Source organism: Neolamprologus brichardi, chromosome 1 (genome assembly GCF_056152115.1).
Source record: "Neolamprologus brichardi isolate AB-2024 chromosome 1, ASM5615211v1, whole genome shotgun sequence".
NCBI classification, from domain to species: Eukaryota; Metazoa; Chordata; class Actinopteri; order Cichliformes; family Cichlidae; genus Neolamprologus; species Neolamprologus brichardi.
In genome coordinates this window covers 1,231,642-1,258,849 of record NC_142104.1, presented here as the reverse complement: position 1 = coordinate 1,258,849, position 27,208 = coordinate 1,231,642, and the positions used below count along the sequence as shown (strand labels likewise).

The 27,208-nt window shown below is 47.2% G+C and overlaps 1 protein-coding gene across 1 annotated transcript in view; it reads left to right on the top strand.

Annotated features, from left to right (window-relative positions):
• The window catches only part of ccdc102a (coiled-coil domain containing 102A), a 51,777-nt gene that overhangs the window by 21,877 nt on the left and 2,692 nt on the right, over positions 1-27,208 (top strand). Inside the window, exons 2-9 of the mRNA XM_087848930.1 lie at positions 6,889-7,308; positions 7,871-8,263; positions 15,143-15,366; positions 15,773-15,881; positions 17,268-17,384; positions 17,573-17,782; positions 24,377-24,547; positions 26,205-26,308. Coding sequence (XP_087705056.1) covers positions 6,946-7,308; positions 7,871-8,263; positions 15,143-15,366; positions 15,773-15,881; positions 17,268-17,384; positions 17,573-17,782; positions 24,377-24,547; positions 26,205-26,308 — 1,691 coding nt within the window. The 5' untranslated portion in view covers positions 6,889-6,945. The remainder of the gene's footprint in view (positions 1-6,888; positions 7,309-7,870; positions 8,264-15,142; positions 15,367-15,772; positions 15,882-17,267; positions 17,385-17,572; positions 17,783-24,376; positions 24,548-26,204; positions 26,309-27,208) is intronic.

The following is a 27,208-nucleotide window of genomic DNA, read 5'->3' as shown; positions in this document are numbered from 1 at the left end:
AATCCGATTTTTTTGTCTGCTCGTTCACACTACAAATAAAATGCGACAGCAAACGCGCTCTAGTGTGAACGCTCAAAGCGGCAAAAGAAGACGTCACACACAACGCGCTCTGTTTAGACCCAGACCAACAGTATGTTTGACTGATGGACCTTAATATAAAGACTTCAGACTTCACGTTTCCCAATTTTTGCTTTAAGTTATTTTGTTATTTACATAATAATGTAAATAACCTAATAATGATCCTTATTGCTGTTTTAGAGGAGCGCTGCTTCAAAGGATAGTTGCAGATTTCTGTCAGAATCTGCAGATTATACAGAACAAATAAAATGTTCACGTTTCTCCAACGTTGTCTTCCCAACAGTCTCACTGACATCGGGATGGACAGGAAGTGTTCACGATGTCTTCTCCGGCGCTGATAATTGGCGTCTGTCTTGTGTCAGTGACATAAAAGACGGATTTAATGCGACGTGACCATCAAACATGTATCTGATTCAGCACCACATACGAAAGTGACCCAGATCGGATTTGAAAATATCTGATTTGTGCCGTTCACACTGTCACACCATGATCGGATATGAGTCGCATAGGGTCAAAAAAGTCGGATTTGATGCGCTTTTGCCTGCAGTGTGAACGTAGCCTTGGTGTTGGTTGAGCAGATAAACAACTTGACAGCACACAGGGGTGGAGAGAAGCTGTTGCAGGCTGGTGAAAGGATGCAGCTGCAAGTCCGTGCAGGCTGCTGGTGAGCAGCACTGACACGTTCCTGCGAGGATGGAAACAGATCGATGTGCTCGTTCCTGTCAGCTGTACACACAAAGGTACACTCCTCCTCCTCCTCCTCCTTCCTCATCCAGGAGCAGAGTATAAATCAGGTGTGTGTGTGTGTGTGTGCGTGCGCACAGGGCTTTTCCTGCATGGAGGAATGTTTGCACCCCCACCCACAGAGGTTTTAGCCAGCTCCAAGTCCAAAGGAAAAGTTTCCAGCACCAAATAGTCCCAGGTGATATTTACCAAAAAAATCGAGCCCCGTGTGCCTTATGTATGAACTCTGGTTGTGTTTACTGACCTCGAAACGATTTTATGTACATGGCGCTTGAAAATGTGTGGTGACCTCACTGTCTGAGCAGTGTGAGGTGCTGATCCCGGCTGCTGCTCCGAGTCCTCCTCACCGTCTCTGTCCTCGCTGTCCTGCTGCTGCTTCATCCCGGCGGTGTCTCATTACTGATGACTGACGCGGAATTTGGTTGGAGCCAGTTTAACCGTCGGGATGCGTCGATTCTCCGTTCAGCAGCACAAACACACTCAGTCACCTCTGCTGTCCTAAGCTTTGCACAGTGCTGGTCCGTCAGCTGTCTCACACTGACACTCGGCCCTGAACCTTTCAGGGACCCTTCAGGGATTACTTGACAGACAGCTGAACTTTAACCTTACAAACTGCTGCCAGAGATGATTTATGGTTGTATGTGATAAGGAGACTGACTCGTGTGTGAGATTTGTGCTCGTTGGTTTGCCCGAGGAGATAATCAGCTTTGTGTTTGTGCCTTTTAAATGTTTGAATGAATTTCTACATTTGTGCATTTTTACTCTGATTATTGTTCAGGATCTTTTATTTTGGTGGTTTTGAGCCGGTGACATCCTGGAATGAATTCAGGGCCCACGAACAGCGCCTCTGATGTTCTGGTTCTGCTGTCGCTCTGTCCAGGTAGCTTCCTCACTTTTAAATAAAACCATTTCCTGGAGTGGGGGGCCTGTTTCCTGCGGTGAGGACACACCGAGGACGTGATTCAGTCGTTGGTTTGTTCAGCTCTCAAACACGAACGCTCGTTTCCTGTTTCTCCCACATGGTCTGTGTGTCACCTTGTATGTGCACCAAATTCCAGGTAAACATTTCTCTTTCCTCTGGAATAAAATCACAACAATTTTCCCTCATTATCGTTTCTGTTCAGTTCACACCAAGCCCGTGACCTCCTGACCTTTAAAGCAGCGTGCAGGACTGCACCGTAGCGTGACGTTTGCACTGACGACCTCTGCTGCTGCTGAATTTCTCACTTCAGATAATCTGATGAATCAAAAATGCCACCGTGTGTTCCTGGCAGCGCAGCAGACTGCAGCGTTTACACGTCTCAGTCGGAGTTTTAGTTTAACTTATCCAGGCTTTGTTAGCTGGCTCGACAAAACCAGAAACCCCAGGCAGAGATATCATGATGGTGGTTATGATGTTAAGCCAGGCTTTGTGCATCAGGTCCTGGGTGTCACATCAAAAATGGTTCCTGTTATCAGGTGATGATGATAAAAATCCAAAGACTGTAAAAATATGAGAGTAAAAAGGAAACGAGCTGAACTCACGAATCTGCTGATGAGTTTCTGACAGATTGACGGCACAGAGAAGACGAAGAGTTTAAATCATTTCTGTCAGCACTGCTGTTTGTTTCTGCACATCAGAGCTCTGCAACTTTAACCTGCAGCCATGGAAACATTAAAGCTTCCCACAGCCTGATGACGACGGAGTGAATGAATGTGATTGGATGAACCAGTAGAACATCATCTTTGGCATGAATGCATGAACATTCAGCGACACTGAAACATTATGACAACTTAATAAAGCTTCACCTGAGCTGGACCTCTGCACCGTGTTTGTGCTGTTGGAGCGTTTTAATGACGTCATGTGACCAATAATATGGCTGCTGTGAGGTCACTGTTCTAACACACCGTCCGAGGAGGCGGAGCTCCAGTTTTGGTGAAACTCTGTGACTTTAATTGGATGTTACTGAGTCTGTATGATGCTCCTGCACAGACTGTGGATACCAAACTGTGCGTGCGTGCGTGCGTGCGTGTGTGTGTGCAGGAGGTTTTCCTCTCGTTCACGTCTCGCGTTCAGCCCGTGCTCGGCGGCCTCGCTCTCTCGTCTGCTTCTCTTTCTGCCGTTTGTTTCCCGACCCTCCTCTTCCTCCTCTCGTTAGTCTTCCTCTCCCACACTTTGACCCAGATTCTGTTTTTTCCTGAGTGCAGTGCTGGGTTTGCTGTTTGACTGGGAGGTGAACTGGGGGATGAGATTTGGGACTGGAGGCGCTGGATGAGTGTCAGCGATGCAGCTTATCGGGGGCAGAGATGGAAACTGCAGCTTTCCTGCTCTTTGTTTATTTTGCAGTGTGGATGTTGGACTCGTGTTTAGCCGGCTGCTCATCTCGTTCATGGCTCATTTTTGGAGGATTGTTAGTGAAAGAGTCAAATGTGCTCAGTTCTCAGTCTTGTGTTTCACTGCTGCTGTGGACGATGGAGATCAATGAGCTCCTTTTTCTTCTTCCACAGAATCAAAACTAAAGTCACGCGTGTTTGCAGTCCATGACGCTGGGAGGTGGAGGTTACTGCAAACATGTCACAGTCCTGAGATCATGTTTGTGTTCGTAGTCAGTCGTGTTCGTCCGCTCGGTGCAAACTTCATGTTCACGTTGCTGCGTTTGAGTCCAAGACCGCGGGCTCCACTTCCCCTGTCCCGCCCTATGACTCCCGCCATGGCTGATTGGGCTGGTCCCTCAGTCCCTGCTCCAATCAGACCGCACCGTCAGTCACAGTCATTAACTGCGCACACCTGTAGTCCACTATGAGGCGTCTGCTGAACCGGATCAAGTCGGTGTTTCTGCTGTTGTCGGTGTACCTGAGGGAGTCGTTTTCTTGCTTGTGTTGTGAGCTGATGTCGTGTTTGAGTCCAGCCTGCTGTGGTCGTCTGTGACATGACAGACACTCGGCGCTGAGGGAGGACGAGGAGACCTCGGGTCGCAGCAGAGCTCCGCCTCGACGCGTCCTCCGGGTTAAACCGTGTCAGACTCGGGTTCGAGGTCCGCTGTCAGGACTGACATGGTTTCACTGAAGCCTTCAAACACTCAGGATGGAAAAGGATTCATTTATATTTGGAGAGAAGTTGAACGTCATGTTTTAATTAAGTGGTAATTGAAGTATAACAAACACAGTGTGAGCTGAACTCAGAGTTTTATAGATGAAAGGAAAGAGAAGCCAAATAATCTCATACCTCACTGATCTTGCTCCAATAATCAGCCGAAGCAGAATCCCAGTTGACACGTGATTAATTGCACAGCCTCAGGCTGAAGGGCGATGAAGAACTCTTCAAGTCTTAGTTCTGATTTGTGACTCACAACATCATCTCAGACATTTTATTTTTGCGTTATTGTGAGAAACAGCCGTGTACTTTTCATAAATCGTCGTTTTTTTAGCGCTCGGTTGTAAAAGGCTGCCGGCGTGAATGAGGTGACAGAGGTCATCTACTGAAATGTTCTCACTAGGGCTGCCACGATTACGTCGACTATCAAAATCGTCGACGGCTGATTTAATAGTCGACGCGTCGTTTGAAGCTTTGTAAGATCCCAAAAGACGCAGGAATAAGTAGTAGGATTTAAGAGTGTAATAACGGACTGAAACAGAAGATGGCAGCACTGCATGTACAAGGATGCCAGCTGCCGTTAAACCCCGAAGAAGAAGAAGCTGTGTCCCAGAATTCATAGCGCAGCTCAGTTTCCAACAATGGCAGCAGCTAGTTAGTTTTAATATTACTCTTATTATTCTTTCTGGGTCACAAAATAAACATTTAACATATTTTCAGGCGAGAATGTAGCTGTGTAAACCTCAAATATCTGCTCAGTTTATCAAGACACCACATATTTTCAAAAGCGCTCCGACGTTTTCGGAGACGTCTGTTACCCACTAGCTCGATAGCTAGCGGGGGCTAGGCTAACTAGAGCCGTGAGAACACCGGACTCCCGGCTAATCGTTTTCAAACCCACCGCTGTCTTTCACTACTCAGGTTAAACATGATATATAAGTCACTTAGATAACTTCAAAATGTTATTGTTTGGCTTTTTCAGTATTTTATTTGTTCCTGAGTAAATCGGTTTGGCTGAGATTAAAGTTATAGTTTTTACACAGCTGAATAAACATCAAGCAGACAGCTGATTATCAGAAGTGTGAGATGCTCCAGAATTTACTCCGGTGTCCTGTTATATTTTAGATAGCAAGGAGTTTATTAAACTTCACTGAAACAATCTGCAGATTTCATTAAAATTTAATAAACTATCATCTTGTCTTTATTTTTAGTTAGCACATACCTTAAACACTTAAAGCTGTAAGCTAATGATAGTTATATAAGAGCAGATGCTGCTGGTGCAATAAGCTGTAGTTTTACGTCCAATGGATGATGATCTGATTAGTCGACTAATCGCAAAAATAATCGGTGACTAGTCGACTATCAAAATAATCGTTTGTGGCAGCTCTAGTTCTCAGTGACCTCGGCCTCAGTTGCTTCTGCTTTTTTCTCCTCACTTTAACTGTTTGTCCTTTTTATTTGTCTGTTACTGAAGGACGAGGTCAGAGGTCAAGTTTTCTGTAAATCACGTGAACAAAGAGGAACCGAGGAAGTCGTTTGATCGATGCTGTGCTGCCTGCAGCCCGTCCGTGTTTCTGATTGGTCAGATGCTGCAAACTCCGCCTCTTGCGTGTGAACACCCTCATGGTCTCACTGGGAAATCTGGAGTTTGTGCTACCCGCAGTGCACGGTGTCGGGAAAGCAACAAATGCGTGCAGGTCGACAGTGATGTCACCACGCGCACGTAGAATGCCGATTGGTTTAAAAGCTGACTTGGACAGGAAGAGGAGCACGAGTGGCGTCATTAACCTGCAGGAGGAGGGGACGGCAGTTTTCAGCGTCCTGTCCTCTCAGGAGTTCAACCAAAGCACAACAACAGACACATGTTTGTGACACTGCCCCCTGCTGACAGCGCAGAGCTACAACATGCTGTGATCGTCCACAAAGCTCCGGCTGCCAGCGTCCTGGCCCGCTAATCAAACCGATGACCATGTGACCCTGTAGCCTGAGTCATGATGTCAGAGTGGGTGGAGCCAAATAAGGGAAGGATATGGTGGACGTGTTGAATCTGCCGGAGCCAGCTGCCATCTTTAATGTGGCTGTTCAGACACGATGAGGTTTCCAGCCCAGCTGGTTATTTTTACACTAACCACACTCAGTGCACGTGATTAACTTCACGCCTGGGCTGATGGCGTGCACGGCCTGAAAGCCGTCAGTTTACCTTTGGAGGTCCAACATGTTACCTGTGCAAACGGGGCAACAGAGGCAAAAGCAGAGGGTGTGTTGGTGGTTTTACCCTCCGCTGAGCCTCCAGCTGCTGAAGCTAAACCTGCTTCATTTCCTCTCCTGCTCTGCTGCCTCGCTGAGACTTGTTCCCACAGTCCCACAGCTCCTCGGGAACTTCCTCTGGAGCGGGGAGGGCGGGGGCTGAGCGAGGGGGCAGGAAGGACCGGAGCTTTTCTTGGCCCGGCGTCTGAGACCAGCTTCGCAGTGTTTTTTCCCAGGATTTCATAACCTGAGCTGGCACTGACAGCCGAGATAACGCTCAGCCGCTACAGCACAAATGTTTCATGTCGACCCTTCAAGACAAATACTGACGGACATCGAATACGAGCGATTATTGGAACGCCAGCAGGAAACGATGTGAGTCCACCAGGTATCCAAGTAACGCCTCGCTCCACCTTTACTGCGCCGGGCTCACAGGAGAACTAGAGCCAGCAGAGACTTTGAAAGGCTGTGAGTGGACGAGCATCACGGCGGTGGTCCGGGCCGCCGTCGTCCCTGTTTGTGTTTGTTTACTTTATGTTTTATTGTTTTTCTTATTTATACAACATGTACAACAATACAAGTTCATCACAGTGGGGGGGGGGGGGGGACATAAAACAAACAAACAAAACAAAAACAAAACAAACGATTTTTATGGTTTTTAATACTTTTTATGTTATTAAATTTGTAATTTTAGGTTTATATTATGTTTTTCTTATAGCGCTCTCTTTCTGTGTTTCTGTCTCCAGGGTGAGGACGATGCTCTCCTGATTCTCGCCGTCCTCGTCCACCCCGTCGCCTCCACCATGAACCACACTCCCAGCCCCCACCTGTCCGACGGCGGCAAGCAGGCCGGCGGCGGCCTGCTGTGCAGCTTGGGTCTGGGATCCGACCGGGGCGTCCGCTCCCCCGACAGCCTCACCCACACCCCCAGCCCCACGGGAGGAACGCCCAGCTCCAGCCCCCCGCTGCTGCTGTCGCCCGGCCTGGGGGGCCTCGGGTTCGGCTCCCTCGGGGCCATGGGCGAGGCAGCCGGAGCCGACTGGGAGAGCAGGGAGGAGCTGAGGCTCAGGGAGCTGGAGGAGGCTCGGGCCAGGGCCGCCCAGATGGAGAAGACCATGAGGTGGTGGTCGGACTGCACCGCCAACTGGAGGGAGAAGTGGAGCAAGGTGGGGGAAATGTAGCTGAGTGGCACGGAGCAGGGTGGAGGCTGGGCTGGGTGGGGATGAAAGAAAGGCTCAGTTATGGAGCTGCAGACGAGCAGCTGTTTGTGAGCAGAAATGATATTTCTATGATATCGATCCACTGTGAGCCTGTACGGAGAAATATTATTATTATTAATAATATTATTAATAATATTATACTATTATTATTAATAATATTATACTATTATTAATAATAATATTATTATTATTATTATTAATAATAATAATAATAATAATATTAATATTATTATTATTATTATTATTATTATTATTTATTATTAATAATAATAATAATATTATTATTATTGTTATTATTATTTATTAATAATAATAATAATAATAATAATAATATTATTATTATTATTATTAATAATAATAATAATATTAATATTATTAATAATAGTATTATAATATAATAATAATAATAATAATAATAATAATGTAATACAGACGCTGAGGTGTTTTTGATGATTTCCTATAAAGAGCTTTGACAACCTGCCTGCTCTGTCGTCGTCTTTGTTTCCAGGTTCGTGCGGAGCGTAACCGAGCGCGCGACGAGGTCCGTCAGCTCAGGCAGCGGCTGGACACCCTCACCAAGGAGCTGACCGGCATCCGGCGCGAGCGGCAGGAGCTCGCCTCGGAGAACGAGACGCTACGGCAGGAGACGCTGCACCTCCACGGCGACCACGCGGCCCCGCCTCCGTCCGCCACGTCCCCCTCCTCCTCACCCGCGCACCCCCGCGGCGCTTCCTCGTCATCCTCGCCGTCCATCCCCCCTTCCTCCCCGGCGTCATCCTCCTCGTCCTCTCAGGTCCACGGCGACGTGAAGCTGGACAGGGCGGCAGAGGGACCGCTGGGATCTCCAGAACCAGAACCGGTGAGGGACGTGGACTTGGACAGGCAGAAGGCGGGTCAGAAGGTGAGCGTGCTCTCAGCTGGCGTTCTTCTTCCTGGTTTTGGTTTCAGATTGAATTTCTTCCACACGAGGTCCTGACCTTTGACCTCTGCAAACTTTAGTTTTGCCTTTGTGCATTTAACCCTTTAAAGCCGGTCAGAGCAGCACGCTCTGTTTTGCGTAACTATTTTTAAATCCCTGTAGCTCTGCAACCACGTGAGCTAGCGCAATAATTTTTTTTTCATATGAAACCGGAGGAGTTGTACTTACATCTTATGCCATCAGCTTGTCCTCGGTCACAGTTTCCTTCCACATATAGCTTTGCAAAAACTGCATAAAAAGCACTTGCAGCAACAAAAACATAATATTCCAGAAACACACTTTGCCGATCCGATCAGCTGTTTGTAACACTTCCTACGTTGGAATAGACGTCAGCGCGAACTATCGCATGTCCCTCATTACCTGGCCCAAATGGCGGAAAATGTAGTTTTTTTTACCATCAGGTTTCCCTGGGTCTTTTCTTTTTACCATCAAGGCCTCATGAGCCTATACTGGTGTTTTTAAAAGTTATGTTTGACTTTATGACTTTCTGTGTGGTTTCTGGGATGCTTAGGACTCATATTGCACTGCTGGAAATAGTTTATTTTGATGCATATGCTGCTTTTTTGCAAATTTGCATTATAATATTTATTTTCGTTTTTCCTGCAGTGTATAAAAATTGGTGTATTTCAAAAATAAAACTATGAAGACACTCAAAATAAATTTCCTGTGGTGGGAAACTATTTTGTGCAACTTTTTTGTATTTACAGTTTTGAGGGATAAGCCTCTTAAATTTCTCTAACTAGAAATATATGTTAAAAAAACAAAAACGATTTTCAATTTTTTTGTAGTTTATTGCACTTTTTTGCAATTTATGTAATTACTATGCACTTAATGCAGACATATTATTAAAATTTGGGGGGGGAAGAGCATTTTAAGGTTGGTGCACATGAAGGATCTGATGATGGTTCATCCATGGACATCAGTGAGTCCCGACCCCGCAGGTAGCAACGTAAACAATAAGTAAACAAATAAAAGTACAAAAGGAATGAAGTGCTGAGTGCGTCTGAACAGGATTCAGCTGGATTTAGTAAAATGTGACGGAAAGTTGAACCTGAGACCAACGTTCAGCTGTTGGAGAGATGAATGAGTGAAGGAGGTTTAACGGCCGGCTCCTTCACATCGCTCGCATCCTCGGCTGCTGCACGTGATCCGTGAATGTAGGCCACTCGGGCTGCTGTCTGCACTATGATAAAATACAGCCCTGTTATAGCACCAGAGGTGTGTGTGTGTGTGTGTGTGTGTGTGTGTGGATGTCCTATTTAGGAGGTACAGCTGCCCTCTGCCTGTGCACGTGAACACTAATCACGCCGTGTCTCCAGAGGACGCCGTCTCTGCCGTCACTCCCATGAGGACAAACTTGATTCAGCCTTTCATTGACTCTGTGGAGCTGCTTTGTTTTTGGAGGCCGATGTGACGCTCAGACTTTATTCTGCCCAATAAAAACAGAAGAATGAAAACGCGACCGCAACAGAAACTGTAACGGGCTAAAAGCGAGTCGGCCACACGTGTAACAGCATCAGCAGCTGCTGCGCTGCAGCGAACGCTGTTTATTGCACCATGAAAACACCACAACTGTTCTGTAGTTCACGTTATTGTACAATTACTTCTGTGGCATTGAAAGCGCTCTCTCCAGGCTCCCGGGGATCGTTCCATGGTCAGGGTGTATTCCCGTCTTTCCCAAAACATTCCCTTTGGGAATTTCTCAGCATGATTTCCTGTTTCAGTTGATTCCTCGGCCTGGAATCGACTGGAGCGGTCTCGCGGGAGTTTTGCATCCACCGGCTGTGAGTTCTTACACTGAAATCCAGAAGCAGAGGAAACAGAAGCTGTCTGAGCTGGTGAATGTAGTGTTTACGTGGAATACAGACTGGAGGGTGACGCCTCGACACACCGTCCGTCCGTCTGTCCCGGGGGATCCCGAGCTGCTTCCAGGGAAGGTTAGAGTAAACATATCATCAGTGAGTTCTACCCTGAGGACTCCTCTCAGCTGGGAATACCTGCAAAACCTCCAGAAATCCTGATCAGATGCCAGAACAACCTCACCTGGCTCCTTTTGGCACTTTACTCTGAGCTAACTCGCATCAGGCACCAAACCAGAGGGATCGGTTAAGTCTCCATCACTCTGACCTCAGCGGACCCTCGGGTCCTCAGGGATGCTGAAAGTGTAACACTGGCTTTAAAGATGGTACCTGGAAGCGCTGCTTCATGCTGACGTGAACCAGTCTCATCGTTCTTTGGAGGCTGGTGTGGACACTTCCTGCTGGGCAGAGGCTGCAGGGTAGACCGGGATCAGTCAGAGACTCCTGGGTGTACGTCTCCTCCTGGCCTGGGATCACCTCGGGATCCCCGACAGGCTGGATGTGTGGAGCCTCTCTCGGGTCAAAAATGGGCGGATGTCCGTTATCGTTGAGAGAGAGCGCCGTCACACTGTAGGATTTAGAGACGGCTTCGTCCAGCGCCACGAGTCTCTTTGGCTTCGGTTGAGTTCTGAAAGTGCTGCTCGGTTTTATCGGTGACCTGCACCTGCAGAGGTGATGAATCATGTGACTAAAATAGGCCCGACACATCCTCTCAGCAGCTGGGGGGACGTCCCCCTGCGGTCACGTTTAAATCATTCTGCTTCTCGTTTTATTCTCGACAGCAACTCTCTGCCGTGGGCAAGGGCCCACTTCCACTGGAGACAGCGGCGACCTTCACCTTCAGTCTGCACTAACATCTGATTGGCTGCTTCAGTAGAAAGTTCTGGTGTTGGGTCTTTAGTTGTTATGTGTGAGAGTCATCAAACCCAGGGACAGGAAGGGAATTTTACTCATGAGCTTCAGCACAGGTGGAGGTCGACGCGGTGCTTCACCTGCACCGTGCCGTCCAGCTTTCTACTGTGAAATCTGGCGGTGCGTGGAAAGCGGCAGACCTGAACGAACTGCAGCGTTACAGAACCCGAAACGATGAGCGGGACAGATTTGGCCTGCAGTGTGCAACACGTTGGGATGTTTCTGGCCGCTTTGGCCTCCGAGCGATCATCAGAGCATCGTTAAAGCGCCGCAGCCTTCCCGAGCGTTGTTGCATCCATCCGTGCAGGTTTGAGTTCATTAAACTTGAATCTGAGCTGACATGAAAAAACCGAAGGCTGCAATCAAACGCAGGATTTCTGCGGTTTGTCTGCTGTTTGCAGCGGCGGTGGGTCCCTGTTTCTCTGCACACATGTTTGGGCTGCATGTAAACGTGATTATGTGTCTGTCAGCAGGCAGCAGAGGTGGTCTTGGAACGGTGGCTCGCTGTTGCTCTCACACAGCTCAGCCTCGTTTCCTGTCTCCTTCCATTGTTCTCCTCTTTGAGTGCTTCCACATGTCAGGCTTTGTCTCACCCACAGCGGCGCAGCGGGGCCCTCTGTTGGCTGTCGCCTGTAATGGCAGCGTGGCAGCTCTGTTTTCCACGTGTTGGGACAGAGCATGCTCCGTGACCTTGTGTCGCTTTTCCTCAGGCGTGAGTCTGGACAACGCAGTCCTGTTGGTGTTACTGCGTCGTCCACACTGGAGGGTTTGCTGTCATCGTACAATGATCCAAACTGGAGCAGTGAAAACAGTGACTGAGTCGTGATCTTTATGCTTTCAGTCAGAAGAGCAGTGGTCAGTGTTGCTAACTTAGCGACTTTGTCGCTATATTTAGCGAGTTTTCAGACCCCCTTAGCGACTTTTTTTCTAAAAAGCGACTAGCGACAAATCTGGCGACTTTTTCTGGTAAATTTGGAGACTTATTTATGACGACTTTTTGACGTGAAAGCGTGTATTGCTCTTACTCTCAACAAGCAGCGGGTGCGTGGGCACCTCGCCCGTGCCAAAGCGTTCACGGGCGGAGGATAGTCCTCCCCCCGCTGCTATCAGGGCAGGAGACGTTCACACCTGTGTGTCCAAACTGCAAATGAATCGCGCATGAGCGAAGCCGCTGCTCCAACACTGACTGTAACGCAGTCAGTTCTTCTTTTACTGTGATGCTGTTTTGTGGATCAGGTTTAAAACTACTTATAAACACACACACACAAACAAAGTAACTCCACCAGAGCGCCTATTTCGGGTCACTTTTGCCGGTCCAGGCCCGGATAAAGGAGCAGGGTTGGAATTGTGACATTAAAAAAACAATAATTGCTAAAATAAATTTAATTTGTAGTTCTAAATAAACTCTAAATGCATTTAGGACGTTTTTTACTCACTTTATGTTTCTTCCACGATGTTATTTCTCTCTCCAACAACGTAGGTTACAATTACATTAGCATGACCAATTATGCAAATTAGGCGATGACGTCATTTAGCGACTTTTAGGACAACCAATAGCGATTTTCCTTACTGAGGAGTTGGCAACACTGGCAGTGGTAGGGCTGGGCGATATGACCCAAAATTCATATCTGTAGCTGGATGGCGATATACGATATAGATCTCGATATTTTTTTAAAGCCATAAAGTAAGAACAAAAAGAGAGTTCTTAGTCACACAGTCCCAGATCTCACACGGGCACTTTTATTAACATACAGCGCAGATGTACTCAGAAATAAATGATCAGCATTTATTAAATAATAATGCTCCATAAATAAAATAAAACAATGTTGTTTTTGTGCATAACGAAAAGCTCATAGTTGTGAAGTCAAAATGTAAACTAACAGACGCTGAGCATAAACAAGCATCTGTGGCCCTTATACACACAGTATGGCAGTGGTTCCCAAACGTTTTCCGCTGGGCCCCCCTTTGTTTTACAGAAAAATGTTCGCGCCCCCTCCCTTGCGCGTACATGCACGCACTAACACATCCTCCAACCACACACGCCCATATTTTGCTCAATTGCGGTTTTTTTCATACCTCAAACATTTAGTAAACAATTTTTCCCTTTTCATGCCCCCTCCTGCAATGGCTCTGCGCCCCCTCTAGGGGGCGGGCCCCACACTTTGGGAAGGTCTGCAGTATGGTAATATTACGTTGAAGCAGAGTAGTATCACTCCGCGAGGCTCCTCAGTAGCTGTAATGCTCCAACAATCCATCAAGCGGTGCAGCTTAGCTTAGCAAAGTCGAACTAAAACATTTGTTGACAGATTGCTGAGCGCCGTGCAGCACATAAAAGCGGTTCGAGGTCAGTAAACACAACCAGAATTCATACATACAGCACACTGTCGATTTTTGAGAAATTCAAAGGATTTTAGGCGTCAACGCGTTAGCCCGGTTAGCTTGTTAGCCTGGTTAGCCCAATTAGCTTGTTAGCCCGGTTAGCTTGTTAGCTCGTTAGCCCGGTTAGCTCGTTAACGTTTTAACGCTGTCCAGCCCCACGCACGGGGCGATCCGCGGTAACTCATTAACGGAGATTTGCCCTGTTAAAGCAGTTATGGCGTGATTTTAACGAGATTACCGCTACCAGCACTAAAACAGTAATCTCCAAATGTTTTCTTTTTACCGAGCAGCTCCTCTTTGATAGCTGCCGAGTCCATCTTGTTGCCTGCAGGTGAAGCAAGGGGGGAGGCAGAGTAACGCAGCCTGGAGACAAAAGTGGAGAAAGAGAGGCAAACCTGCGGCTCCACAAGTATAATTATAACGTAACATAGACTATATCGATAAAAATGATATTGTCACATCTCGTATAAAAATATCGATATATTTAAAAACTCGATATATCGCCCAGTCCTAAGCAGTGGCGTCAAATGTGTGGTCCTGGGGCCACGACTGGTTCTAAACAGGGTCTCATTGAACCCTCTGGTGGGTCTCCACAGACTGAAACTTGCAGTGAGGTTGGTCACTGCTGTCTTTGTGCTCGTGCTACATTCCTGCACAGAAAGTTTAAATCATTGATACTTGATGAGATAAAATAAACAGTTTGGTATTTTTAAAGGTTCTGCAAACTTTATTATGACAGCAACACAACAGCAGCACCTCAGAGACCCTACAATAATACAGAGAAACCCCAACAATCATATGACCCCCTATGAGCAGCACTTTGGCGACAGTAGGAAGGAAAAACTCCCTTTTAACAGGAAGAAACCTCCAGCAGAACCAGGCTCAGGGAGGGGCGGGGCCATCTGCTGTGATTGGTTGGGGTGAGAGAAGGAAGACAGGATAAAGACATGCTGTGGAAACACCCGGGGGTGTAAGTCAGCTTACAGGGGGAAGGAAATGTGTTGGCGTTCCAGCTGATTTAGAGTCTGTTTTGTCCACATTTAATTTACTTCAGTAAATCTCAGCTGCTTTAGTTGATCTCCGAACACCTGCGATGGTCTCAGCTTTAATGCCAGGATGTCCTTACTTTTGAGGGAGCACTTGAAGGCAGCGCGCTGGATGTCTTAGAAACAGCAGCTCTGGATCGTGCGGGAGGCGAGAGATTGTTCTGTGGAGGAAATAAGGACGAGGTCTTTGCTGTCCGCCTGCCAGAGGTGACAGATTTACTGCATGCAGCAGGACGAGCGCTACGCTTAGTTTTATTTCTGTTAAGGTCATTAAAACACGCAACGTGAAAATGATGTGAGAGTTCGCTGGCAGCAACCTCAGAAATTCCAGTTTGGTGCTTTTTTTTTCATGTTATTTTCCATCATAACTTCATGAGGAAACTTCCACATGTTCAGGGCTGAAAAAACTCATTTGAGCTAAAAGTCAAAGTTTACAGCAGGTTGCAGAAACTTTGATCTGTTCTCTGAGTAAAACACAGCATGTCTGTCACATCGTCCCTCCCTCTCTTTACCTGCCAGCGTGCGTCCGTCTCTCCCACCTGTGTGCGGTTTAGCCTTCATGTCACTGTCTGACCTCCTGGTCTCTTTGTCTCCTTCTCCATCAGGACCTGGAGCTGCTCGATTCAGTGCTGCGCTCCCGAGCTCCGGGCGCCGACGCTCAGGAGGCCTGGGATGGCCGCGGCGGCATCAACCCGGCCGGCTCGCGCCGGCAGGAGCGCAGCCGGCAGCTGTGGGAGGACGCGGGGACGGCGGAGGAGGACTCGAGCAAACTGAACGCTCTGCAGCTTCGCCTGGACGAGTCCCAGAAAGTCCTGCTGAAGGAGAGAGAGTAAGAGAAGCGTGAAAAACACGACTTCTGTCAGCAGGGACGGTCCGAGGTCGAACCATCAGAGGAACATAATCTAGTCATAAATCAGCACCACAGAAATCCTTCTTGTCTATGTTATCGTTTCCACACCATCAGAAATCTGTAAAGACAGAAACCTGTCGGCTCGACTCTGAAACTGTAAGAACGTGAAGATCACAGAGAAATGCGTCGTTGTCCTGTCGTTAAAAACAGGAAGTCTTTTTTTGGATCCGCTGTAAACAAGAAAGCAAACAAATCACAAACACACGACTGATCGTACAGAAACAGGAAGTTATTTTATTACTCTGTTCTAGCACGAACGGGAGTGGCGGCGAGTGTGGCGGCGAGTGTGGCGTGACTCATTCGTGCTGTCTGTGTTTCCCTGCAGAGACAAGCTGGCTCTGAGTAAGAGCATCGAGAGACTCGAGGCTGAGCTCAGTCAGTGGAAACTGAAGTACGAGGAGCTGAGCAAGAGCAAGCAGGAGGCTCTCAAACAGGTGAGGCACAGGGTCACCTGAGCACAGGGTCACCTGAGCACAGCGGACGCTGCTTCGCGGGACGGTCCGTCTTCTTTAAACGCGCTCTGACTGTTTCTCTGCTAACAGACGAGCGCTCGTGTCTCTGAGCTCCGTGGTTCATCGATCACTGACCTGCTGTCGCGCAACAAGAAGACAAAGACAGAGCAGCCAAACCAAAAGAAACCAGAAGGAGAAAACGTGACAAATACATCAAAAGTGCAACGAAGGAAGCCGGAGTGCGTGATTCTCAGGGACTTCCTGTTAGACACGTGCTCGACTTACAGCTTGAATTTCATAGAAAATGTTCCTCACTTCAGATTTTCACAGTTTGGTCCACATGACGCGTTCATAACATTTAGTTAACGAGCTGAATGTGAGAGCTGCTGACGGCGTTTCATTTCATTTCTAACTGCAGCGATCACGAAACGACAAAAGGACGATAAACACAGGTCGTGATTGTTTCAGCTCATTAAACTCGGTGTGCAGCAGCTGCACAGCATCGTGTGTCTGACGTGTTCAGTTTTCTGTTTTTGCTTCTTTATACAACAGGATGTCCTGTCCTAATGTGCACAGCTGACCTTCAATTCAGCAATAATAACAACAATAACAACAACAATAACAACAACAACAGCAGCAGCTGTTACAAATAAATAGAAACATGTAAGAAGAGCAGGAGTTCTTAAACATTTCAGTGATCACAGTTTTGCTTTTGTGTCAACATTTTCAGGTCTTTGAATGTTTTTATTTCTGGTGTTCAAACCTGTGACCTCTGTGCTGCAGTGATCGTCGGTCATCACGAGTCCTAAACTTTCCAAAAAGCTCTTAAAATGACTTTACTAAGAAGTCTGATCGCTTCAAATGTCCCGGCAGGTCTTCAGCTGCAGGAGGCCTGCTGTGCTCAGCAGCGTCCAAATCCTAAAGCCGAGTGTGACGATCTGTCTTTGTCGAACCACTAGGGGGCAGCACCGCTCCGCAGACGGCAGGTCTGATGAACATGAGTTAGATAAAAGCAGCAAAGTGGGGGTGGGGGGGCAGAAGATGTGAGAGATGTGTAGATGATGATGAAGGTGACGGAGTTTGTAGATAAGCGTGTTAGAAGATGCAGATGAAAGCGGGATCGCACTGCAGGTTGGAGGAGGCGGATGAGACAGAGGCAGAGATAAGGAGATGTGAGGGGGGGTCACGCTTATCTCCACGCGTGTTGTTTCAGATCCTCCAACATCACAGGAGGCGTCTCACAGTGTCTGCTTTAAAGAAACAGCCACCTCCCCCGAAAAATGTCCAGATAAGATTAAATGTCAGGCGGCTTAAACGTGGATTTATTTCTAACATCAGCCTGAAAGATTCAACGTCTTCATCCTGCAGCTGAACCTGCTGAAGGAGATGCACCAGGACGAGCTGGGACGCATCTCTGAGGACTTGGAGGACGAACTGGGAGCTCGAACCAGCATGGACAAGAAGCTGGCCGAACTACGAGCTGAGGTGAGGGAAACCTGACAGCAGCGCGAGAATCACGACCCCGAGAAAAGACGTGAACGGACGTCTCCAACATTTATCAACAATTTCATACAGAATAGATTAAAAATGTCAGACTGCTACAAACAGTCTGAGTTTGTAGGTGCAGAAGCACTCAAAACTGAAATCTGAGGCATGTCGTGTGTTTCCTACAGATGGAGCGGCTGCAGGTGGAGAACGCCGCAGAGTGGGGGCGTCGAGAGCGCCTGGAGACCGAGAAGCTGGGCCTGGAGAGGGACAACAAGAAACTGCGAGCTCAGGTTGAAGACCTGGAGGAGCAATTGGCCAAGCAGCGCCGGCAGGCCGCCTCCGCGCTCGACAGCGACCTGAAGGCCATCCAGACCGAGCTGTTCGAGAGGAACAAGGTGGGCGGGGCTTTCTGCGTGCTTACTTCCCTCTCTTCTTTCCTTTTCCTCGCGTGTTCCTCCACGGTCTCATCCCTCACGCGGCACAGCTGTCAGGTGGAAATCCCTCCACAGATGTAGAGACGGGCGGCGCTTGGTCCGAGGCGTCTAATCAAAACCTCATGACAGTCTGAGCTCCTGCTGAAGGGGGGAGACAACGCCGGGTCACGGGGCGTCCACGTCGTCATGGTTACATGCAGGTTAACTGACATCCAATAATACAGATGGAGAAACTCGTACACGGGCAGAGACGGTGAAAGGTGAGGTGTCTCGAGCTGAGACGAGCAGCTTCATCAGCTTTAACGTTTCAAAGGGTTGCAGATAAAAACTCGAAGATTAACAAACTTCAGCTTTTATTTAAGTGGAAGATGAGAAAGTTTCAGGTGAAACAGCACCTGTAACCTTAGGTCAGGGGTCGTTAAGGTCAGACGCCCTCCGAGCGCCCGACGTCATCCTGCTTCTCCCACAGCTCGTTAAATAAAGCGAGGAGTTAAAAAGAGAGTTAACCTGAGTCTCATCAGGTGCTTCCACCTGTGACGATTACACATTACTTACTGTCCCTGCAGCTGACGCAGGTCGCGTGCTGCACATGAGCAGCTGCAGGCTTCATGCCGTGTTTGTGTGACACAGACGAGATGTTTCCACCAGCAGCTGCTGCCTCTCACATTTCCACTGATTCACAAACGTGCAGGAAGTTTGGTTTCCTGCACAGCGACGAACTCGCGCTACGTGTTTGTGCCCCGACCTCGTCTTTCAGGAACAGCGTGCGTGTGTGTGTGTGTGTGTGTGTGTGTGTTTAAAAACAGAAAGATTGATTGTGTTTTGTGTTTAGTGTTAAAACCACAGTATTGATCCGCACAGCGAACAACAAACAGGGCGAGTGATTGAAACACGCACACACACACACACACGCGCGCACAGATTGATTGATAGCAGAATCATCTTCATCCACAGCCTCGACTGTGGATGCTACAGCAGATTGATGTTCACTGTCACACACACACACATGGACAGTGTGTGTGTGTCAGATAAGTCACCTGATCACAGTGAGGCGTGATGAGGAGGCGAGGTAAGAAACAGCGTTTAAAGGAAGTGCCGTGGTCACGAGGTTTAAGTAACGACTTTGACGCCGGTTAACCAAAGTGGGCGGGGTTAAACTTTTGAACTGTTCCCAAATATTCGAAGCGAGTTATTGAAGCGACCTCCAGCGGGACGAGTGATTCACCAGACTGAATCACTTCCTGTGTGGACATCCCCACCGTCCAATCAGCTGACAGTTGTAACCAAATGAATTCATAACAAACTCAAGAACAGCAACTGCTGATAAAAACAAGCAGAAAACACCAAAGATAATAAAAACTCATCATTTAAATTCCTGAGAGAAGAAGAAATCCAGCAAAAACTAATCACAGGTCTTTGAAAACGATAAAACCAACACAAGGATAAATGCAATTAACTGATAATAAAAAGCTAATTATTAAACGCCCAAACACAAATCAGCAGCAGGTCGCAGCATTAAGAAGTGAAAGCCTGATCCAGGTGATCACCTGTCCATGCAAAGGTGGCCTGATCCAGGTGACCCGAGGGCTCAGGTGGGTTCATAGCTCACCTGAGATGTGCTGAGGTCTGTAGGCACCTTCGCACGGAGCTGATTTTTTTCAGCTTCCTGTGAAAGTGTGTGATATGCTGCTGCAGTTCACAGGTCAGACTCAATTGCACCAATGATCGGGCAACATCTGAACCTTCCCAGGTCAGGAAACACTCCTGCTTCACCAACACGTTTACGTTTTGGCTGACAGGCTGAAAAAAGTCCAAATCTGATCCTGGCAGCACAAACGCAGGACGCTCGAGGAAAAAGGCGTGAACATCCAAACACAGAGGTCAGAGTTCAACAGCTTCAGAGCTCCAAGAATGAAGACAGCACAAACACGAACAGGCTCCTAGACGGGCTGCAAACACACAGAGTAAGAGACTATCAAAATAAAACAGGAAGTAACATCGACAAGACGAGAGAGGATTCTGGGAATGAACTGAATAACCAGGAATCACACATAAGTCTAAACCGTCCATCACAGGTAAAGATCCAGGATAAAAAGACAAAGAATACAAAACTCTGAGTATCAAAGAACGACAAACACAAGATGAACCAAACACGTCAGAGTAACCACACAGAGAGCAGAGCTTTACATCAGGAATGATGCAGCCTTGCATTTTCTCTTTCATTACTGCCAACAAGCACGGCGTCACACGGCGAGCCTCCCCGTGCTGTCGGCGGTTCGATCGGTGGAGTCGTTTGAGGTCAGGTCAGGCCGTACGGTGTGCATCCCAGAGTTCAGCAGGGCTGCATCAAAGAAACATCTGGAAGAAGATCAGTGAGTGGATCAACGGTTATTTAGGTTTTTTCTCAAAATGTCACAAATAAACAAGTCTGCAAGGAGGATAACCAGTCAGTGAAACATCAGGAATAAATGATTCCAAGGCAAACAGAGAGACGGCTTCATGCTTCACATACAGGTCAAAAAGCAAAGAGCTCAGTGTGAGGCCGTCTGCCCCACAGCTCGCACCAAACAGGACGACGATCCCAGCACAGCAGCAAACAACAGAGCTGCCGCAGTGGTCCAAGGTCCAGACTGTGTGTGTCTGTGTGTGTGTGTGTGTGTGTGTGTGTGTGTGTGTGTGATGATCTCTGGTCCTTTTAAATGGCCTCATTAAGCAGCAGGGTGGGTGGCAGAAGTGTGTGTGTTTGTCAGTGTAAGTGGCCTCCATTACCGCCCATCCCACAGGGTTATTTATGAAGATGTCAGGCTGATTTAATGCTGCATTTAACACACACACACACACACACAGAGTAAAGATTCAGCGTAATGAATCAAAGGAAGTCAGACAGAATAATAATCAGACAGTTTGAGCTGAAGAGTGTAGTCTGTGAGGAAGACTCTGATGAAGAGGAGGAAAAGATGGCCGAAGGATAAAGAAGTTTGTCCTGGCGGACTTTTGTCAAGGACCTGTTCAACGAGCTATTTAATTAAAAAAAACGTGGGACAGGAAACGGCAGAGTTTGCTGGTTAATTGTGATTAGACCTTCAAAATAAGAGCGAGGCATCTGATTGGTGAGCTGCTCTATTTTTGTTCCCAACCTTTCATTTTACTTCTGCTCCATCTTTTCTTTGTGTGTCTTTACATTTTCTTCCTCTTTGTGTTTCATTGAGCCCATATCGCCAAACCGCTCCGAGAAGCGCGCACAAGCCCCTCCCCCACTGTACGACTCCCGGGCAGCCCTCGTTAGAAAACCAATCCTCCTCTTCATCGTCTGTGGGACTGCTGTCTAAATTAATGCTAAATTCTGCATGACAGAGGGGGAAGGGAGTGTGTGTGTCTGTGTGTGTCTGTGTGAGTGTGTGTGTGTGTGTGTCTTTGTTTTCTGTGAGCAGATGTAGCAGCAGACTTCAGGGTCTTTGCAGTCAAGGAGAAACATTTAACAGGCAGCGCAGCGTAACACACACACACTCACACACACGCATGCACATGCACGAACACACACACGCACTCACACACGCACACACACGCACACACACATTTGTAGGAAGGCAAGCATTCCTGCTCATACACCGTCCTGTAATCCATGTTTAATGGAGTCAGGGACTTCCCGCCCCTCCCCCCTTGCCTCCCCCGTCCTCTCCTCTTCTTCCACCCTCTCAGACAGCCATCGTCTGGAAACGATAAGACTGGGGGGATATTGAGGTCTCTGACCTGCTAAAGATAAAAGCAGGAAGTCCTCAAACTTCTCTGGCCGCAGATATTAAAATTAAATCACCTGCAGTAAATTAACGGAGTTCACACTGAAATAAGGACGGGCAAGATTACAGAGCAGTGTTTATGAGGAAAGATGGAGGCGGCGAGGGACGGCTCGCCATGTGTGAAAGCATGTTTGTTCTGCAGTGTCAGAAAGTCATCATTGAGGAAACAGTTCAGTTTTATTTATTTAGCAGCAAATGAGCACAAACCAACAATCAGACGGTCCTCTGAACCCGGGTCGGCCTCGATTGTGTTTTCTGCCCCGAACGTGTCAGAGTGGGAAATGCTGCAGCATCACTGAGGCAGAGAATCACCGACGAGCTTCATCGAGCTTTGTCACACGAAGTGTAATTATCTCCTGAGTTTAGCCATATTTTATTAAATAAATCATTTTCATTAAACTTGGAAATATGATTATATTTTTTTCCTGGATATGAAACCGTACGGGCAGCACGGTGGTCCTGGGTCGACTCTGTGGAGTGTGCGTGGGTTCTCTCGGGTACTCCGGCTCCCACAGTCCAAAGACAGTTAGTGTTAGTGACAGACTGTCCAGGCTGTAGCCTGTTGTGAGATGATCAGGACCCACACAGCGTGCGACTGTTGGTTACAGCACTTTTATTTTGACCCACAGTTTTCCACTGTTTCAGCACTTTGTATGCAACCAGGATGCCAGCTTTCCAGCACCTTCCCACACCACACAAACCAGAACGAGTTCATTAGTGGCAGTCCCTCTCACCCGTCCCCTCCGACCGCCCCTGCCACACCCATCTCATGTCTGCGTGACCCTGATAAGGATAAGCCAAAGATGCACAGCTGGGGTTACATGACATTAAATGTTACAGTGAAAGCTGTAGCTGATCGAGCGGACCTGTTCCTGTGTTGGATGATAACACGTCCAACCTTTCTAATAATCGCTGTACGTGCAGTAATCTCTGCGAGCCAAAAACTCAGATTAATCTAAATACGCAGCTTATCGTTTTTTTCTACCCTTGGATCCAGATGATGGCGCCGAGAGGGGGTAGAGACCCCACCCACCAACTGCTCAAACATGTTTATGAGGGGCAACCAATCAAAAGAAAGTTGTCTTAAAAGGGGAGGGGCTAAAACAGCTGGTTTCAGATGGAGGATGAACTGAGGGGCTGCACAGAGGATCAGGTACAGAAGGATTATTTTGGACTGTGACTCATGCAAAGCTGCTCTGGGAGGGTCAGTTAGCATTGCCGTGGTTCCTGTGATACAGATCCACCGGGATTATCCCAGATAATCACCTGGATTATCCCACAGGTGTTTATAATCTCCGTTGGAGGTAAAAGTTTATGATAATCCATAAACAGGCGCTACTGTTTTTTAGGCTAATAGATGAAGCATCGTCACGACTCGAGCGTGGCTGAGCTCCTGTGTTGATGACTCTCCCTGACTGGGACGTGTTCACAGATCTGACGTATTTTATGTTGGAGGACTCCAGACGTCCAACCTTCTGACTTTGAGAGGATGGAAAAGATCATTTCTGGGTTTAAACACTTCCAGAGTTGTTTTTGCTGGTAAAATAATCCAAGAAAATATGCAGCGTGTCATCTAAGCAAGTCCTGCGTTGCCCCTTTTTAAAGACGTTAGCAGTGAGGAGCTCGCCAAAGCAGAGCAGTCATGTCAGACATGTTTCTGACCTCCTGGACTTCTGCCTCGTCCCACTGTCTCGCAGACAGGCTGCACTTGTCTTTGTTCTAATGCTTCACCTGTGAAACACCACCTCTCCAGTCTCCACTCTTCATCTTCCTCATTCCCTCATCTCCAGACCCCGCCCCCTCTTTTAATCATCCGTTCTCTTTGTTTGATCTGGCTCTGAGCTCGCTCTTGTATTTGTGCACCATTCATCATTTAAATACTGACTGCAGGGGGAGGGGAGGAGGTGTGTGTGCAGAGGTATTTGAACAACAGATTGGACCTGAATTCCTCCTCCAGTCAAACTGCTGTCTCACTGAGGACACAGAGGAGATCGAAGTTAGTAATAAGATAAAAATTTAACACCTAATAACGCTGAGAGATGGATCAGAAGGACAGATGTAGATAAATAAGGATGTTCCCACTCCCCGGCTTTTATTATCACTGTATGCGTCTCATTTCTGTCCATCGTAAGTTCAGAAAAGCTTCCTGCTGTCTGGGGAGCCATTAGGCTGCGGGGGGGCACACAGTGGTGCATTATTAATCCTGCCATTAGCTCCAAGTGCAAACCAGTCAAATGGAGCTTTTGTTGTGCTAAACCCGACTGTGACCACAACTACCTGTAATTACACCCTCATAAAGACACGATTTCACGTCCCGATGCTCCTCAGAGAGGCTGCGGTCGCTTCTGCCTGCAGCTGCTTTAGAAAGCTCTGCGGCGTGCAGCACACGATAAGGAAGTGCACGCTTTAAAGTCCTGCATCTGTCAGTTTCATATAATCCTCCTGCAAGAGCACAAGGCTCCTGACGTGTTCATGTAAAAGTGCGTCTGTTATTCAAACACTCAGAACTCGCAGATTGTTTTTAAACGTTGAAGCATTTAACGTTAGCATTTAGCCAGAGATCATCTGACCGTCATGAAATATGCCAACAACCACAAAACAAGACAAAAATCAATCTAATGTCACTTTTCCATGAACAAAAACGCATGTCAGCCGTTTCCTGGGTGATAAATGAGTGACGTCGTTCCTGATCGTGGTTAATCAGCTGTAAGAATCTGAGGTGGAAACGCCAGCGTCTGAACTCTTTCTCTGTCCTCAGGAGCTGGCCGACCTTCGCCACATTCACGCTAAGCTAAAGAAGCAGTTCCAGGAGAAGACGGCAGAGCTCGCCCACGCCAACCGGAGGGTCGAGAGCCACGAGGCCGAAGTTAAAAAGTTACGACTGAGGGTCGAGGAGCTTAAGAAAGAACTGGGACAGGCTGAGGATGAGGTAGGAACACGGCTACGCAGGTATACGGCTGGGTCACAGATTATGGTTGATCTCATCTGCTTATCCAGCTTCTGACCCCGCCCACATCTCCATCACTCATTCCAAACAACCAACCGACTGACCAGATCAGATCTGAACCAGTCATTCCTGAAAAAACAACCAACACACAAACAAACCAGCCAGTCATGTGACCAACTAACCAAAATCATGCAGTTAACCCTTTAAAGCCGGTCAGAGCAGCACGCTCCGTTTTGTGTAACTATTTTTAAATCCCGGTAGCTCTGCAACCACGTGAGCTAGCGCAATAATTGTTTTTGCATATGAAACCGGAGGAGTTGTACTTACATCTTATGCCATCAGCTTGTCCTCGGTCACAGTTTCCTTCCACATATAGCTTTGCAAAAACTGCATAAAAAGCACTTGCAGCAACAAAAACATAATATTCCAGAAACACGCTTTGCCGATCCGATCAGCTGTTCATAACACTTCCTACGTCCATCAGCGTGAACTATCGCATGTCCGCCATGACCTGCCCGAAACCGGAAGTGACGTCATTTTTTGGTGAAATGTAGTTTTTTACCATCAGGGCCTCATGAGCCTATACTGGTGTTTTTAAAAGTTATCTTTGACTTTATGACTTTCTGTGTGGTTTCTGGGATGCTTAGGACTCATATTGCACTGCTGGAAATAGTTTATTTTGATGCATATGCTGCTTTTTTGCAAATTTGCATTATAATATTTATTTTTGTTTTTCCTGCAGTGTATAAAAATTGGTGTATTTCAAAAATAAAACTATGAAGACACTCAAAATAAATTTCCTGTGGTGGGAAACTATTTTGTGCAACTTTTTTGTATTTACAGTTTTGAGGGATAAGCCTCTTAAATTTCTCTAACTAGAAATATATGTTAAAAAACAAAAACGATTTTCAATTTTTTGTAGTTTATTGCACTTTTTTGCAATTTATGTAATTACTATGCACTTAATGCAGACATATTATTAAAATCTGGGCTATAATGGTTGTATTGATGTATATCAACTTGAAATGCTCCCAAAAATGGCTCCACAGCATGTAAACATATAATATAAGCTCTGGCGGACTTGGTTCTATGGTAGGTCTTAAAGGGTTAAAAACTGCCCCTCCTTCCACCAAACCAACCGACCTGCCAGCCAATGACAAACAAGCAGCAGACTAACAATACAAACGACCAGACAACTGGCCAAACCAATCAGCTACCATCAGATCTGACACCTACAAACAGATTTTCTTAGTTATTCCAGCGTCAGACAAACCAACCAGCAGCCAGTTCAAAACTTTATGAACCTCGATTCTGACCGACTGAATCAATCGAACAGCTGACCGATAAATACTTGACTAGGTGGAGTGTTTCTCTTAATACTTTCAGGACAGTTTGAGGTGATAAAGAGGTCTAAAGGTGTATTTAAAGTGTTAAATATTCATTTGAAGCTGTCTGTGTGGAGAATATTCCTTGGCTCTGGATGGAAGCATGCTAGCTGCCACAGCGTCGGGTTTTGTGCCTTATGACATGTTTTGCACATCGACCGCTTTGTTTCGGCGCCACAGCAGTGTCTCGTGTTTGAGCTGTGCCGTCTGGCTGATTTATGGGATTTATGCGTCTGCATTTTTTGCGTTTCCAGCTGGATGAGTCTCAAAATCAGACCCGGAAGCTGCAGAGGTCTCTGGATGAGCAGGTGGAGCAGACGGAGAACCTGCAGGTGCAGCTGGAACACTTACAGTCGAGGTAAGATACGCGTAAATCTCTTTGCACCCGGTGTCCTACACCTTTGTCTCATTTCCTGTTGCGATACGAACTCAGTTGCTATTTGCTGAAGCAGACTTGACAAGCGTGATGGCCGACGGCGGCGCGACATTTATGACTCATATCGCTAAAATGTTAGAAACATTTCTTAAAACATTTGATTTACAAGTTTTGATGAAAAACATTGTAGCAAATTTGGTTCTTGTAAACGTGATGCTGGGCTTGTAAACAGCTTGTTAACATTGCCCTGTGGCAGCAGGGGAGTTGTAGTTTTTAGGACTTGTAGTTTTATCCAAGCAACAACATCTGGGTCTAAGCCAGCGCTGAAAGCTGCTAATGTTGGAATGCCGGGATGGAGAAATCAGCAGGAAGCATCTCCATGGACAACGTCCATCTTTGAGATACAGTCTGTTGATTTTGTACTTCTTCTGTTCCTTCCCTGCCAACCCACAGCTCCCACAGCTCCCACAGCTCCACGTGCAGCTCAGTCTGTCCCGTTTCTGATACAAACACTTAGCTCAGCTAGAGTGTCGGCATGTTTAGTAACACTTCTCACACTCCTGAAAAGCTCTACAGGCTCTTACTCAAAACACACCTTCAGGAGTGTGTGTGTGTGTGTGTGTGTGTGTTTGTTAAGCTGACAGCCTACTTGTAGCTGCCAGGCTCAATGTGAGTCTTGGCACTGCCTTCATTTATTGTTCAGAGATTAGCTTTGCTGTGTGTGTGTGTCTGTGTGTGTGTGTGTGTGTGTGTGTGTCTGTCACTCAGCTCTATCAGCTTTGCACAGTCCTCCGCTCCTCTCTTCCTCTCCTCTATGCTCTCTCTCCCATTTTCTCCACGCTGTTGCTCCAGCACCCAGCAGCCAATCGCTGAGCTACCGGT